This window comes from Lagopus muta, chromosome 6 (genome assembly GCF_023343835.1).
Source record: "Lagopus muta isolate bLagMut1 chromosome 6, bLagMut1 primary, whole genome shotgun sequence".
NCBI classification, from domain to species: Eukaryota; Metazoa; Chordata; class Aves; order Galliformes; family Phasianidae; genus Lagopus; species Lagopus muta.
In genome coordinates this window covers 26,417,144-26,432,000 of record NC_064438.1, presented here as the reverse complement: position 1 = coordinate 26,432,000, position 14,857 = coordinate 26,417,144, and the positions used below count along the sequence as shown (strand labels likewise).

At 39.9% G+C, this 14,857-nt stretch overlaps 1 protein-coding gene across 12 annotated transcripts in view; it reads right to left on the bottom strand.

Moving 5' to 3' along the window:
* The window catches only part of DPF3 (double PHD fingers 3), a 187,546-nt gene that overhangs the window by 69,690 nt on the left and 102,999 nt on the right, over window positions 1-14,857 (bottom strand). For all 12 annotated transcript variants that reach the window (XR_007377505.1, XR_007377504.1, XR_007377507.1 and 9 more), the window contains exon 4: window positions 2,111-2,238. Coding sequence is in view for 8 of the 12 variants with exons in the window: in XM_048947377.1 (XP_048803334.1) it covers window positions 2,111-2,238 (128 nt within the window). In the remaining 4 variants the exon portion in view is untranslated. The remainder of the gene's footprint in view (window positions 1-2,110; window positions 2,239-14,857) is intronic.

Sequence of the window (14,857 nt, the reverse complement as noted above, 5' to 3'; positions counted from 1 at the left end):
GTGGAAAGCTGCTGGGATCCCCCTCAATCTCTGGCATCCCTGTTGCAAATAAAGACAGGAGCTGGAGGTATTCTTGCCATTCATTATGTGGGTACTATGACATCATTCACCTAAACTACAGTGTTTCCAGATTCAAACTTTAAACTGATGGGACAGCTTTTCTTTAACCTTTTACTATTTTTGTCACTTCCACATAATTTCTAGTTAAGAGCTGTTTGAGAGCCAACATAGGGAGAGCGTAGAAGCAAATCACAGTGGATTTGTTTTCTTCCTACACATCTCAAGCACTGAATTGTGAATTTGGGGGAAAGACTATAAGAGAAACTTAAAGAAAAAGCCTGTGCTTGGAAGTCCGGCTGTACAACTTTATACTTACTTTATCAGCTAGATTTTTAAGACTGTTATAGGACAGTGCCTTTTTTTAAATGACAAATAGTTCTTTGAACACAGTAGAGGAGCAACTCTTCATCTGGTTTCTTCTTTTACTTCTAAATCTCAGGAAGCTATTAATAAGATTAGACCATCATGAAATCTAACTTCCCATAGTACTTGACTGCTAAACATTAGAAGGTGGAAAAGCTGAACAAGTTCCAGTTCTATATATATAAAATATTTCTTTAAAATTCACGCAATTACATATAACTTGGTCTTAGTTAACTAGAGCACTTGGAAAATGTTGTGCATGAAAAGGCTAGTGCTATGTAAGAAAATATGCAAACTTACTGATATGAATCTATATTTTCACTGTGCTTCATGTCTCAAATTATCTCAAAAACAAAAAAAGAGAAGGCTGACACTATATTGTATATGGGGCAAGAAGGAGCTAGCTTATACTAATAACACTACACAAGTGAAGTTAAGAGGAATGCTACAAACCACTTTCTTCATTTCAAATTCCAGTATCAATTTAAGACATGGAGAGTAAGTAACCATGTGCAAATTTGATGACACTGCCAGGATAATCACTTGAATTCCCAGCAGAAAGGGTTTAGCCTTTCTGACACATGGTTAAAAGGTTATTCTAAGTCTTCTCCAGTAAATGATACAGACTCACATTCAATACTAATTCATGGCAGGACAAAATCCTCTACTCTGTTATGTACCAGCTGTACATAAGACGCTTCCTCTTCGATGGTGTTCCTTTATCTGTGCTACTGGGAGACCTAATTTTGCTGCCATTACATGTTCAGTTGAACACTGGCAAATAGATTGGTAGGACTGATCTCTAAATAATATATATTTGAAGCCTGCACATTTCTGTTTTATTTGGCATGGGTCTGCCTACTCTAATTTTTACTAGTTTTAGGTATAGATGCAACATCTTGTATCTCAGCCAAAATGATCAAGATAGACATATTGCTAATGATTCTCCCTAAACATCACTAGTAGAGATTCATAATGCAATGGTGTTTTACCATCACCAAATATTTGCTGCTGTTCCCATAGGAGAAGCCTGCTTTCCTAGCAATTTAAAATGCCTATGTGAAGGAAGAGACCCTTACGAACCCTTTACATTTCCTTCTGTGACAGACCAACAAATGTGTTTCTACTTTTTTATATTGTTAAAGGATGAAATGGAATCTTGACAAGTACTCCTATAAGTTTCCAATCATAATGCATGTAAAGAGGCAATGTTTTTCATTGCTAATAATAACTGAGATAATTAACATTAGAATGTATTTAATTATTTGTTTTTGGGTTTTTTTGTTTTGTTTTGTTTTGTTTTTTAAAGAGTTAACTGCTGCAAGTACAACTTCAAACCAATGTTCAAACTCATTCTAAATCTGAGACACTAAAATTTGATTTACGGTTGGGACCCATCTCCACTTGTTCATTCTTTATGCAATTGTCTCCTACTGTTGTAAATTGCAACACATAAGCTGAGCAGAACACAGCCAAGTGACTGAGATGTCTGTGACAGAAGAAGAGAGTGAGATCCTCAGTTCATTTTGAGCATCACAGTGTAGCACAATGGTTTTATAACATTTTGACAGTAGAATGACACAACTATCAACAGATGAACTATTCTGCAACAGGACAAAATCTGCTATGCTTAGAGACAAATCATAAAAATCAGCACTGCTGTCAGTGCAGAAGTATCTCCTTTTACCTGGATTTCTTGTATAGGGTCTTCCTCTTTAGTGTCCATCTTTTTCTCTATTCCCTCTCCACGCAGCAAGGCTTCCAGTGTTGTACTTTCTGATGTGAAGCCATCTTTTTTCAGAGGCAGATCAACTTCTGAAAAACAAAAAAGACCAACTTCATGTATCTCCCCAGGCAGCTCACAAGTAGAAGGACAGAGCCAACAAGAAGAAGACTAACAAACCCTCCAGCTTGCTTCTGTCTTGAAGGAGAGTTCTCCAGATCTCTAAGGATTCCCTTAAAGGATTTGTTTCTATCTTGCTGAAAATCTGATATTTTTTTTGAAGAGCTGCATTTGCTTACAGGACAAGAGGGCCAGACATAATACATCAAGAGGAAATAAAAGGAGGGAAAAAAAATTCTCTTTCCTAATGTAAACTTCCTATGTTTCAATTGAAGAAGAAAACCAAGTCTTTCCAAGACACTGAAATAACAAATATGAAGATCTGATCTTCTGAAGTGAAGAAGTAGTTCCGTGCAATTTAGCTTCTGGCAGAGTTGATACGGAACAGCTACAAGCAGCATTTTCTTACAGAAGGGCTTGTTCCCCACACAGGGAAGTGGAATATGTGGGGCCAATTCAAAAACAAACAAAACAACCAAAAGGAATTTTTGCCTTGAATTTTCATTGAATATTGACTCCCATTTTTTACTAGATAAAATCTTCAGTTTGTTCTAAATGGGACTGTACAAAGAAGAACCACCAGCAAACAGTTACAAGCACGGAATCTAGTTCATGGAGCTGGATGAACCTCAGCCACAGCATTAAGAACTGACGGGTGGCTCAGGGGCACGCCTGAGGCATGGGACTTCAAATGATAAAGAGGGTTCATGAGGAAGCTTGATGCAACTTGCCATGCAAGTGAAGGTACAGAGCATAAATCCCCTTCAAAATTCTGTCACTAGATTATGAGACAGTGCAGCAGACAGGCAAATATAGCATATTAATTTTAGCAAGATGTTAAAATACACCCAGGAAAGAGTTACATTTTCCTTGCAGATCTTGGCCTCTACCCTACTTGTGTAGGTGTTCATTCAGAGCAATCCTATGGCAGGAAGACATCCTGAATGTCTCTTTACCTGACAGTGTCAAAGCATGGATTTTTCAAGTGCTCCCTCCCTTCTAAAATTAATTCCTTCCTCTTAGCCACTATATTTACCAAACAATAATGTATAGAATTGATGCTTACAAAACAGCATCTGGTGTCCCGATTTCACAGTTCTGTTTACTTTTCATCTTATAGGACTGTATTATGTTTCCCGATCTGCTTGAGGCTGGCCTGCTTTTCTATCACCACGAGTTGTAAACTCTGTAGGACATAAATTTATGTGTTTGTGAAACTCCAAATCACTCCTGCAATCCAAATAATGAATGAACACTTCCACCTGAGACAGTAAATTATAATCTGTTTCCTGGGGGCAATTGTGTCCCAGGAATATGTCTGCTCATTACGGGAAAACCTCTAAGCCAGTAAACTACTCGGGGTCCCTCATCAGTGCTTCCAGAACATGCTTGCTCAAGTTTTCTGAAGTGAGAGAACACTGTTCAGCCAATAACCACAGAAAATCCAGCAAAAAATCCAGCAAAAATTCCAGCAAAAGCTATTCTATTCATGGAGGGAGAGGCTGAGTACAAACCATGCAGAAAATTCAAACCATTGGGATTTTCAGAGGAAACTCCCAGGACAGCCCACACAATGGGAGGGGATCAATAGAAATGACTCCTCATCACAAGGCGGCCTATTTAATCAAGCATCTGTTTTTAGCATGAAGCTCTGCAGACCCTCCCCTACTATGCCACCTTCTCCAACTTTTCCCTTATTGGGGCTAGAGAAAAGACAAGTCAATGGAGAATCACAAAGATCAAAATTCCATCTATAAACTCCTGCTACTTCTCTCTGGATGCTAAATCCAAACGTTTCAATAGAAAGAAAGCACTTCAAACTTGATTTACGTGCAAGTCACAACACTTGAACCTCAAATCACTAAGGAACCTCCACAATCATCTCTGGCCATGGGCTAGGCTGCTTTCAATGTTGTGCACTTAGGTGCAAAAGGGCACTTGTTTTGCATTGGGAACTTTCCAGGACTGCAAAATCCAAATGACAATCATATTTTCAGAAAGACAAGAAGCTTCAAGCAAGCTCAAGGGTAGCAGTAACAAACGTGTCTTCACTGTGACAAGCTATGCCCGTCTCTGATAAACCCAGAAAACAAATGCATTAGTAAAGGGAATACGCAATAAAGTGAGGGGAGAAGTAAAACATTTATGAAAGTAAAACTGCTTCCTGCTTGTTCCAGAAATATTGAACACTCATGGGAAAAAGTAGGTTTTAAGGTCAAAAAAGGGCAACTGTTTTTAAAAAGCACGTTTATTTAGTGTGGCTCTGCTACTTTCCAGCATCATCACTCCAGGAAGATTTTCATCCAGAAGTCTCAGAGCTTTTTCCAATTATTAAATTTAACATCCCATTGACAAGGTAGTGTAAGGTAATATTTTTATACCCAGTTTATTGATGGAGAGATTCAGTATCCAAAAACTAAGTGGCAAGGAAGAAATCTTGGGAAAAGAAACTCAGGACAGTTGTTTCCTACCTACCCATTGAGCTAACAGCTATTCATTTTTTTTTTATTTCCTTCTCTGCCAGTAGCTTCTATGGGCCATTTTCATTCCTAAGCAGCTCTAGAAAGTGGGAAATGGCAGACTGCCTTACCTGGAGTGTAAAGTTTACAGCTTAAGAACCTAGGAAGGTCCACAGACATCTTTGTAATGAATTCTGTTTCTGTAATGAATTCAGTCTTTCCTGGAAGATGGCTAGTCTCTAAAGGGAGACAGTAATGAAGTCAGGAAAATATATTTCCAAAACATTTATTGAATCCTCAGAGATAAAAGTGTCCAAAAATCTAAAAGATGGTTCAGTTAACCTAGACAAATAGTTCAACACTATCTAATAGGTCTGACCTGAGGGATAAACGCAGTATCACTTCCAGTTATCTACATCTAGCTCCTTTGGAAACACACAGAATAGCCCATCCTTTTCTGAATTTTGATGCACTTTTGTCCTCAATGCCTTCCTACCAGAGTGAATTCAGCAATTGAACTATGGTTTGAAAGAGGTAGTATTTCACTTTATTTATTGTCTCTCCCTTTGTTCTTGCTATAAGATAGGGAAAATAGAAGTTCCTGGCCAAACTTTTTTGTCATTTCTGTCCACTTCACAGAATCACAGAAACACCAAGGTTGGAAAAGACCTACAAGATCACCCAGTCCAACCATCCACCTATCACCAATAGTTCTCACTAAATCATGTCCCTCAACACAGCGTCCAAAACGTCCACTTCTTTCCTTTCAAAGACAGTCACGATCTTTCCTATTACCCTGTCGTGAGAGTTTTTCCGTGACTCTGTCATGTCAGAACTTTCTGAACTTCCTCTCAAAAATCCCATCAAGATGAACCAATATCACACGTAACATATTCAGATGAAGCTACATCCTCTACTTGAACAAATGCAAATTAAAATGTCCATCCCACTGCCCATTCTCAAAGGACATTCAGATCCCCACTAAGAGGCCCTCACACAGGATGCCTCCCCTGGCCACAATTGATCCAGATAACTTTGTACTATGTGCAAATTTTTGTATCTAAACGCTCAATCTCTCTCTCTCTCTCTCCAAGTGTTTCATTTCTACATTACACAACACTGGAACAAAACCCAAACCTTGATGCACCGACTGTTAGCTTTTTTCTTTTTTTTTTTTTGTGAAATTCTTTGCTTCATATTTTATTCTAAAAGTTTTGATCTGAGACAATGCACTGTTTATTTTTGAAGAAGACCAAAGGGCTTCAGAAAGTCCAAGTAAATTGTCAACCTCCTTATCCCCCAATCCTTTACATATCATGTGGAGAATTTTAAGAGTGGTGAGATATGATTTTCCTCTGGGAGGAAAAAAGTCAGTCAGAACGTCCTATATCATCATTTCCCAGGTGCTTCACTGCTTACACCTAATTACTGTTTCAATCAATTTCTCCAGTGTTCATGTAGAATTTATGGCTCTTTAAATTCTTGAATCACATCCAAATCCTGTTTAGATACAGGTAATAACATTTGCTACTTACTAATTGTTCTAAATTCTTTCTATTGTAACTCCTAGTTTTTATCACAAGCTCTTCTTCAGACATAGCAATTTCATAGAACATAATCTTTATAACAAGTAATAACTACTAGTAAAAGCCATATAACTAAAAGCTTACTCCTTTTTAATATAACAATTTTAAGACAGTTTGTAGTTAAGTTACCTTTTGATTAGTATTGCAAATACAATAGCATCTGCTTAGTAGGAGATGCACGGAATAGCACACATTGAAAGCCAGAACTAAGCAAAATAGAAGAGTAAATCAACAAAATTCATCAATGAAAACAAAAATGTCATTTAAAACTTCTTCCTGTTTAAATAAACCAAGGTATTATTGGTGTCACAGCTGAATGTGCATATAGTACAACGCAAATATGCCTGTCTACCGATAATTAAAATGTATGTTTCTTAACTTGGCAGAGTCCTTTTCATGGTGATTAAATTAACATGGTCATTTTTGCTTACCAGCCCAGTGCAACAACCTCTCTATTTATCAAGATCAATAGTCTGCAATGGTAGAATCTGAGCAAGCACCCATGCCAGCACCATTCCAATATCTGTTTTCTATGGAGATGCCATGTCCAGAAGAATCACATTTCCACAAATCCTACAAAATGGTGGGCTTTTTCAAGTTTTGATTCACCAAAATAGCAGTACATGACTGTCCTTACACGTGTTACATTTGGTTTAAGATGCATTAGAGGTAAGCAACTTCTCAGTGTTTCTTTGAAAAATAAATCAAAAACAATCATTCCTTTTTCTATACAGCATAATGTATTTGTTTTACAATGGATCATTTCCATCTCCACAGTAGCAGCTGCCACCCAAGGCATCATCTCTGTGCACTCCTAAGCAGCTCCATTTCCAGTTCTAATTGGGAACAGAGATACTTATTGGGTGAGTTCCAGCATGATCTATCATGCCAGAGACAGCTACTATGCAAACCAAAGCAATCCGGCTTCCAAAAACCCTCTTAGACAAACACTGACTTTGCACATAGATTTTTTCGTGTGTTTGTTTCTTGGTGCTGTTTTTTTGGAACATAAAAAGTGCCAGAGGAAACAATATATTAGGAGTCCATGAAGTGCTGTTTAAGATGGATAAATCCAAAGATATTACCTTAAGAACCACTGGCTCTTTAAAATCACATAGGTGGTCTAAAAAACCACCTAATTCACAGCAAACAGAACTACTGCTGAGCAAATGCAGCCACTAAGCTCATTAAGAGGATGTGGCAGGATGTGTTTGAAAGTGCAGTGGCTCAGCAAGCAATTAAATCCCATGACAGTTTAAAATGAGAATCTATCAGTGTCATAAGAGTGTGAAGCCTCAGCATCTCCGCTGTTCCCACCCCCAGCATTTTATTTATGATGGTGTAGTGGGAACATGGGAAGTCAAAAAGATTATAATGAAATATGCCATATAAAAACCAGATTAAGCCTGCTCTTCTTTTGGGAAATATGCAGAGAGAGAAGCTGTCTGTTAGCTGTCGAGTTTGCAAAAGATACCATCTTTTGGGATGGTGCTCTCTGCCAGCAGACAGAGTGCCCCAGGGGAAATGGTGGTGAAAAACCCAGACTAGCAGCATCCATCCATCCATCATATGTTCATCTCCACATCTCCGAGGCACAAATACAGCGTTAGAGTGCAAAGGGTGGGGGCAGGGAGGACGGAATCCCTTAAGAGAGAATGAGGAGACAATGCTTACATTGAATAGCTGGATTTTGCAGCTTTTCTGTATGGGCACTACCAGACTTTCCTCAGCATGTTTGTTTGCTTACTCGGCCAGTACAGTGATTTGTTGCTGTCCTTGGAATGGATGCTTTGAAAGCAGTGACCAGAACTAGGTATACACTAAAGATAGGGCTCTGCAAGCGCTGCCCTTAAGCATGCCTCTGCCAGCACAGCACAGTACTGATCTCCATTCCTCCTACAGATCTCCAAAACTCTACTTTCACTGCACCATTACCTGCTAGCCCAGGGGCAAATGCTAAATGCCAGTGCCTTTATGCTCTAATCCTGGCGTTTCACAATCATTGCCATCTCAGCCTGTTCTCCCAGCATCACTACACCTATCTGTAGCAAACTTTCCAGTGTTAGCTCTACACTTCCAGTCCTCTCCAACCACGACCCACAGGACCTTCAGCCACTCCAGCCTTTGCTAAAACTAGACTGCTGCTGACACAGCGTCTCATGATGGGTCTCTAAAGCCAAACAAATGCCCCTAGATACTTGCAAACATCAAATTTGCTTTCTTTTTAATCCAAGACAGATACTGGTCTAGAGATTGTAAAGCTGCTCCCTTAGCCCTTTCAACTCTCCCTCCAACTCCACCTTCAAATCTCACGTGTGCTGTTGCAATCACAAGACAAACAGTGCCAGGGTGAGAATGAGAATCAGGTCAAGTAGAAAAATAAACATGGGTTAGAAGCAAGACTACTTGAAAACAAGTATCTGTTTTCTCATACATCAGTCATTCGGAGTGGAAAAAATAGTTTGGAGGACTATCCTCCATTAACTGAAAATTCTCTTTAGCGGCAGAGCTCAGAGCTCATCTCTGTACCCACATGGTGAAACATACTGAAACCATGAGATTCTACACTGCTTCAAAATGAATCTTATTAACACTTGTTGTGAATTTTAGAGATTACTATGGTGTAACCTAGGGAACACTGGGAAAATGAAAAATCCGTAGCACCTCTTACTTCAAAGCTGCTGCTGACATGGTAAGGTTGGGGGAATGGGGCAGGGACAGAAAGAAAAGAGGTGGAAGAAGACAGAAGAAAATACGATATAGGGAGACCAAACACTTTCTTCAGCCTGACCATAAACTGCAGAAAAATCAGAGGATAGCTTTGAATTTTAAAATCAGGTTCCAATGGAAAAACTCTATCAATCCCTAGCTAAAATATGCCTTAGGGCACTTCAACACAACAGGAGGGAGAAATAAAACTGCAAAAAAGAGCAGAGGCCCTCAAACATAAGGTTAAATATTGTTTAGTTTAACCCATCATCAAAATGTGGACTTTACAAGCAGCTGTATTTCCTTGGCAGACTAGAATGCCTCTATAAAGTCTCACAATAAAATAAAAAACAGCCCTCTTGTTGGTTGTCTCTTAGAAGTTCTTTACAGATTTATTTCTCAGAAAACATATAAATCATTGTCACATTTAATATACTGTACCTGCTTTTCAAAGACTGCCAAATTACAATATCAGACTAAATGCTGGATCAAATAACTACCCCTCAAGGTTCAAACCGTAAAAGAATATCTCCTTTTGGTAACATTATTATAACACTCACTTCCGTTCACGGTTGCTCTTGTGTTTGTGCTCTAGATGGACTCAGACAAAGCCAGGACTTCAGCAGAATGAGAACAAGCAAGCAATGTAGATAGTATCAGGCGACAGAGGCTGGATAACTGCTGCAATCTCGAGAAAGTTCCTGAGCATGTAACCTATCCTTCCAGGCTTTGCACCACCCTTTCATATCGCTTCTGGCCTCTTTGGAGTAATTGAACAACTTGGTCAACCTATCTGCAAGTAGTTGTATAGGTAGACTCACACAGATGGATGGGTCTTTGGCCTTTTGACCCATCAGAAGAACCAGAACCTGTTTATTGTTCACTACCAAGACAGCTATCAGTCACTCCCACAGTGCACAGCCTGCAGTTACTAACAGGGAGTGGGCCTCTGCTGCAACCAACAGTACTATTTCGGTACGTGACAGCACTGAATCTAGCCTCATACATAAACCATACATAAAAACAGCCATACCTTAACCTTGCTACAAATTCTGTGACATTTTGCATAGCGTCTCCTCTTCCTTATCAAGGATGGTGGAGAGGATACCTTTAGTAGCAGATAAATCTCTGTAATGCAGTTATCTCTCAACTGCAGTGCACATGCATCCCAATTAATTCAGACTGGGCCTAGCAGAGCCGGCATTAAGCCAGAGCTGATAAACCTGCCAAAGTCAATCTGAGTCCTGCAATATTCCTGGGAGCCTGCACTGCAATTTCTCCTACTTGGGATTGCAGGAGGTTATTTGCCGGAGTGCAGAGCTCAGCTCTACCTGAGTCCATATGCTCATGGGATGCTGCAGCTCAGTTAATGAGGCCCTTCCAAAGCCCAAAGTGCTAGGGAGCAGGCAGAGACATTCAAGAAGCTTGAAGGCATCAGCATGGATGCAGCAGGGTTTATTAGTGCTGCTCAGCTAGACTACAAGTATCCTGGCCCTGGTACTACATTCGTGCCAGCAGAGCTCGTTCAGCACCCACAGCTCACTAAGTGCCAAAACTGCATAAACACTGCTGAAAAACAGAAAGGCTACAGCAAACTGACCAATTATTTTAGCAAGGAATAGGAAAAAAACAACAATCTTAGACGATGCCCTTATTAACAGCTGTTATCCTATGTGATCTTGAGCCATTCTCTAACAAGGGTACCCTCTGTGTTACTGTTATCTGTCAAGAGGAGACAGTTTTCATCTACCCTCTAGGATTTGGTAGACTTCTTTAATATTCATAGGCATTCAGACATTCAAATAAAATACACCAAAAAGGCAAGGTGTTCTCCCAGGTTCTCACAAAACCAGGCTTAACCACTTGCTCTTTCTAAGAGAAAGAAAAACACTGAACTACTTCCACTCAGTGGCCAATTCATGGTTTCCAAAGAATGAGGACAGTATTTACTCCTACAGTTAGATGCATCTGACAGATCAAGATATATAACTGAAAAATGCTACTATAAGAAGGAAGGCTTGCAATAGAAAAATAGCATGAGATTCTAGTAGGGATCCCTTCAAAAATGGAAAAGAACAAAGCGAATCATCTACTGCAATGCTCAGATCTGTTGCCACAAAAAAGGCAAGGAATTCCAAGAGGCCTATAAAACGTTTAGACAAAAAGGTGAACTCTAGAATTAATAACAGAATGGTAAACAGGAAGATTAATGGCACCAGAGAAAATGCAGATGGTGAAGCCCAGCCTGCAGGCTCAGCAAGACTCTGAATAGGGAGGGGGAAAAGGCAAGGTGTAAACAAGGTGACCTTCAGAGCCACTGGAATGCCTGCCAAAAGGCCAGCCAGAGGGCATCCCGAGACACAAATGTGCCATCTGGGGTAGGCTGTCTCATGACAGCATGAACAAGATTTGTCTTTTTCAAAAATTGCAGGCAGGCAAAATGAGTAGCAGCAGAAAATCTGACCATTCATTTGAAAGGAGTACAATTAAATTCACAAGTTAGAAAACAATGCTATCTGATTTGTACAGAAAATAAGATAGGCTGTGGGATTTCTCTTAATATGTGATTTCTCTGAATATCCCCACTCACGAAGTTCTTGTGCCCACTTATAAGGCCTACGTAAGCAAGGATTGGGGGAGGAAAAACTGGTTTTCACTAAATAAATGTCCTTCTTGAGAGTTTATGCCTTTCGTTTAGAATAAAAAGGGGAAAAAAAAGTAAAAAAAAAAAAAGGGGAAAAAAACAAACTGCAAAGCAGTCTTTTAAATCCAGGATGGTATAAATTTCCCCCATCTTGGCATAAGCCTGTTCACTCCAGATGGCATATTTGGGTCGGAAGCAGGTAAAGACTCCTCAGACACATCTCTGCGTCCAATATCTGCTTTTGCAGAGTTCCCTTGCTTGCTCTTAGTGCTTCATTGGGCCTTGAATCTCCTAATAAGCTTTGAGCACGCCTGGAAGATCTCAATTCTTTGCCTACAACATAAGTAGGAGAGAGAAATCTCCTACAACAGTTCTGCAGGGGAGCTTTCAGACCTGATGCTTAAGTCATTGAGGTTAGTAAGGAAAATTAGAAGTAAATATAATCACACATTTATTAAATACGTCAATCATACCACACTGGGTGGTGCTAACAGGAGTGATGCTATCTCTAAATAAGCCGTCTATAAAGTAAGCTAAATACATTCTGTTATGATATCCAGAGGCAGGAATTTTAGGGGACCACAAGGTAAGCAACCATGTTACAGCCCATCATGGGGAAAAAAACCAGACCTTAGCTCTAGGAATCCAGCACAGGCAGTGAATTCAAATACCTCTTTCTTTTCAGACTGGTTCAAAGTAGATCACAGCTGAGGATTTCAGGAAAAAGCGTCCCATCCAAGTTCAGTACTAGAGTCAGTTGATTCAATGCTAAGTTTATAAGCAGACATATCTGAATTTTTTATTGTGACAAGTTGCCTATCAACTGCAATGAAGATACTGTAATGACCTCTAGTTTCACAGCATGAACAACAGGTGCTGGATAAGCTTAGGCAGCTTGTGCAAAGCTTATGCAGCCCCAGCATTGCTGTAACAGGCAGGCTAGGCTCAAGTGAGCTAGTGTTTGCTGACATGAGCTGCCAGCACGGCTCTTGGGCATATACTGGGGTACATACTGTCTTCCAAAATAGCCCCATAATGTGGCTCTTCCAATTGCTTTTTGAACAGAACAGGAGTGAAGAGATGAAGCACACATCTGAAACACTAAAAGGGCATTGAGGAAGGAATCAGGAAGGGCAAGGGAAGAAAATAAGATGGAGGAAAGCTATTGTGTTTCTTGTCCTTGCCTACTGCAGCTAAGCTAGCTAAGCTATGGCATCTTGTTCTGAAAACCGTCACAGAAAACTCTGAAAAATGAAGGCTCTGGGCCTTGAATTATCCTTTTTCAAATATTTCTCTCCTTTCTCGATTCTGCTAACAAAAAAAATGCTGTAGCTCCTAGATCCTAAAAACATACATTCTTGGCCATTTTCCACAGCTTACAAAATACAGCAAGAATAGATGATAATGGGGGAGAAGGTGTGAGAGCCATATCAAGGGAAAATAAAGCAAAATAGAGAATAGTTTCTCTCCTCTCCTTTCCTCTGCTCAGCTTTCATTTCCCTTTGTTCATCTAACATTGAGCCAAACTAAGCCAGAGGAGCTGCCGTGCTGGGCTACAAGATTGATGGCTGCAGGCAGACTCCACAGCGAAGAGACGGATGACTGGTCATTTCCCCGATGCTCTGAGAAACATCCATCCTTGCAGCCATGCTGAGCCCATTCGTGCTCCTTTTGAAAAGAGAGATAAACACAGGCAGCCGGAGGCATCTGAGTGTCCTTCTCCCTCAGAAGGACACAGTTACACTCCTTTGGGTTCCTGGAGAAGGTCGCTCTGTCCATCCCTGAACATCTGGCTGTGGGATTTGCTAACTCTCCCCCCCAGCAATCATCCATCTATTAGAGAACAGTGCAGGGTGGAAGAAAATGGTGAAGAGAATGGTGTGACAACCTCATCAATCTACAGCTACACGCTTGGCTATTTAGTTTTCTTTACACTATTCCTAAAATGGAGGGTAGGGGGGGGGACTGCTGGTATGAAAGAGTGAATTGTGGAAACAGCAACGTGGATTGGAGTAGGTCCTTATGACTATTAGAATGTTGTGCATGTACTAAAGCAGTAGGGAACTAATTAAGATTCAGGATTGAAAGGCAAAACAAAAAAGTTGGATGCACTCTGGTTCCATCTGTAGCACTTGCTGAGAGTTCAGATGTACTCGAGGCTTTATCTTCAGCAAAAGGCTATTTTTTTTTCCCCCGTTCAGACGTTAAAAGAAAGCTCCCCAGAAGAATATGCTGTAAGTATATTTATAGTGCCATCCCTAGTATAGCAGCTTCAGAGGCACAAAGCGCTTAATCCTGACTCTTTCTATTTAGTTAATAGTATCTTTGTTTGCTGATACTGTACTGGTCTATAGCATTGCTCACAGATACAGCCTCTGCATTTCCAGTTCTCCTGCCATGCTGCTATCTCACTTAGGCATTGAACATTACATGGCAGATGTACCCACAGCATCATTTACAAACAAAACATCACTGCAGAAATTCTTACAGCTATGAACTTCACTCTGTCAGAATAGCATATATCTGTAACCATCATTCACAGACATTTCACAAAGCAAATCATGGCAATATAAAGACATTCAGCATCTCTTAAAAATACAAAGAAATGAGCCACTTGTTTAGTGCTTAAATGTAGTTTAGTACTAACTGCATGCTACAGTTTTGAAAATTTGTTTTTTATTCCTTCATGCAATGCTTTTTACTTTAGGCCAACAATAAAAGAATTTTCTCTATAGCTTTGCAGGACATGCATAGGTTCTTAATCATGGCCATATGTGTTCCTAAGAAATCTATCCCATACTTCCCGAGGGTAATTACACACATTCAGAAGTCCATCATAAGAGAAGTTTTCATCTTTTCTCCTACATCAAGAACCACAGCTCTAGCTGATGTAAATTGTCACTCACTATAGACTTTAATGGAACTGTATACACCTACAGCTGCTAAGATTGTGGCCCTAAATCATCTTGTTAGTTTAAGGGGAAATCATGCTCCAAGTGCAACCTAAGTGAGATCTCTGGTCTGGAAGACGTCACATAGAAAAGCCATATGTATCTGTTCTGCACTTTATTCCTCTCCAAACGTGCATTGCATCAACCCTCTCTCTCCACCAAGGTGCTTATTATTGAGAACGGACTTCATGGCAAATGCCAGTGATGTCTGAATTCTAAAGCATAAAATATCTGTAGTTTAT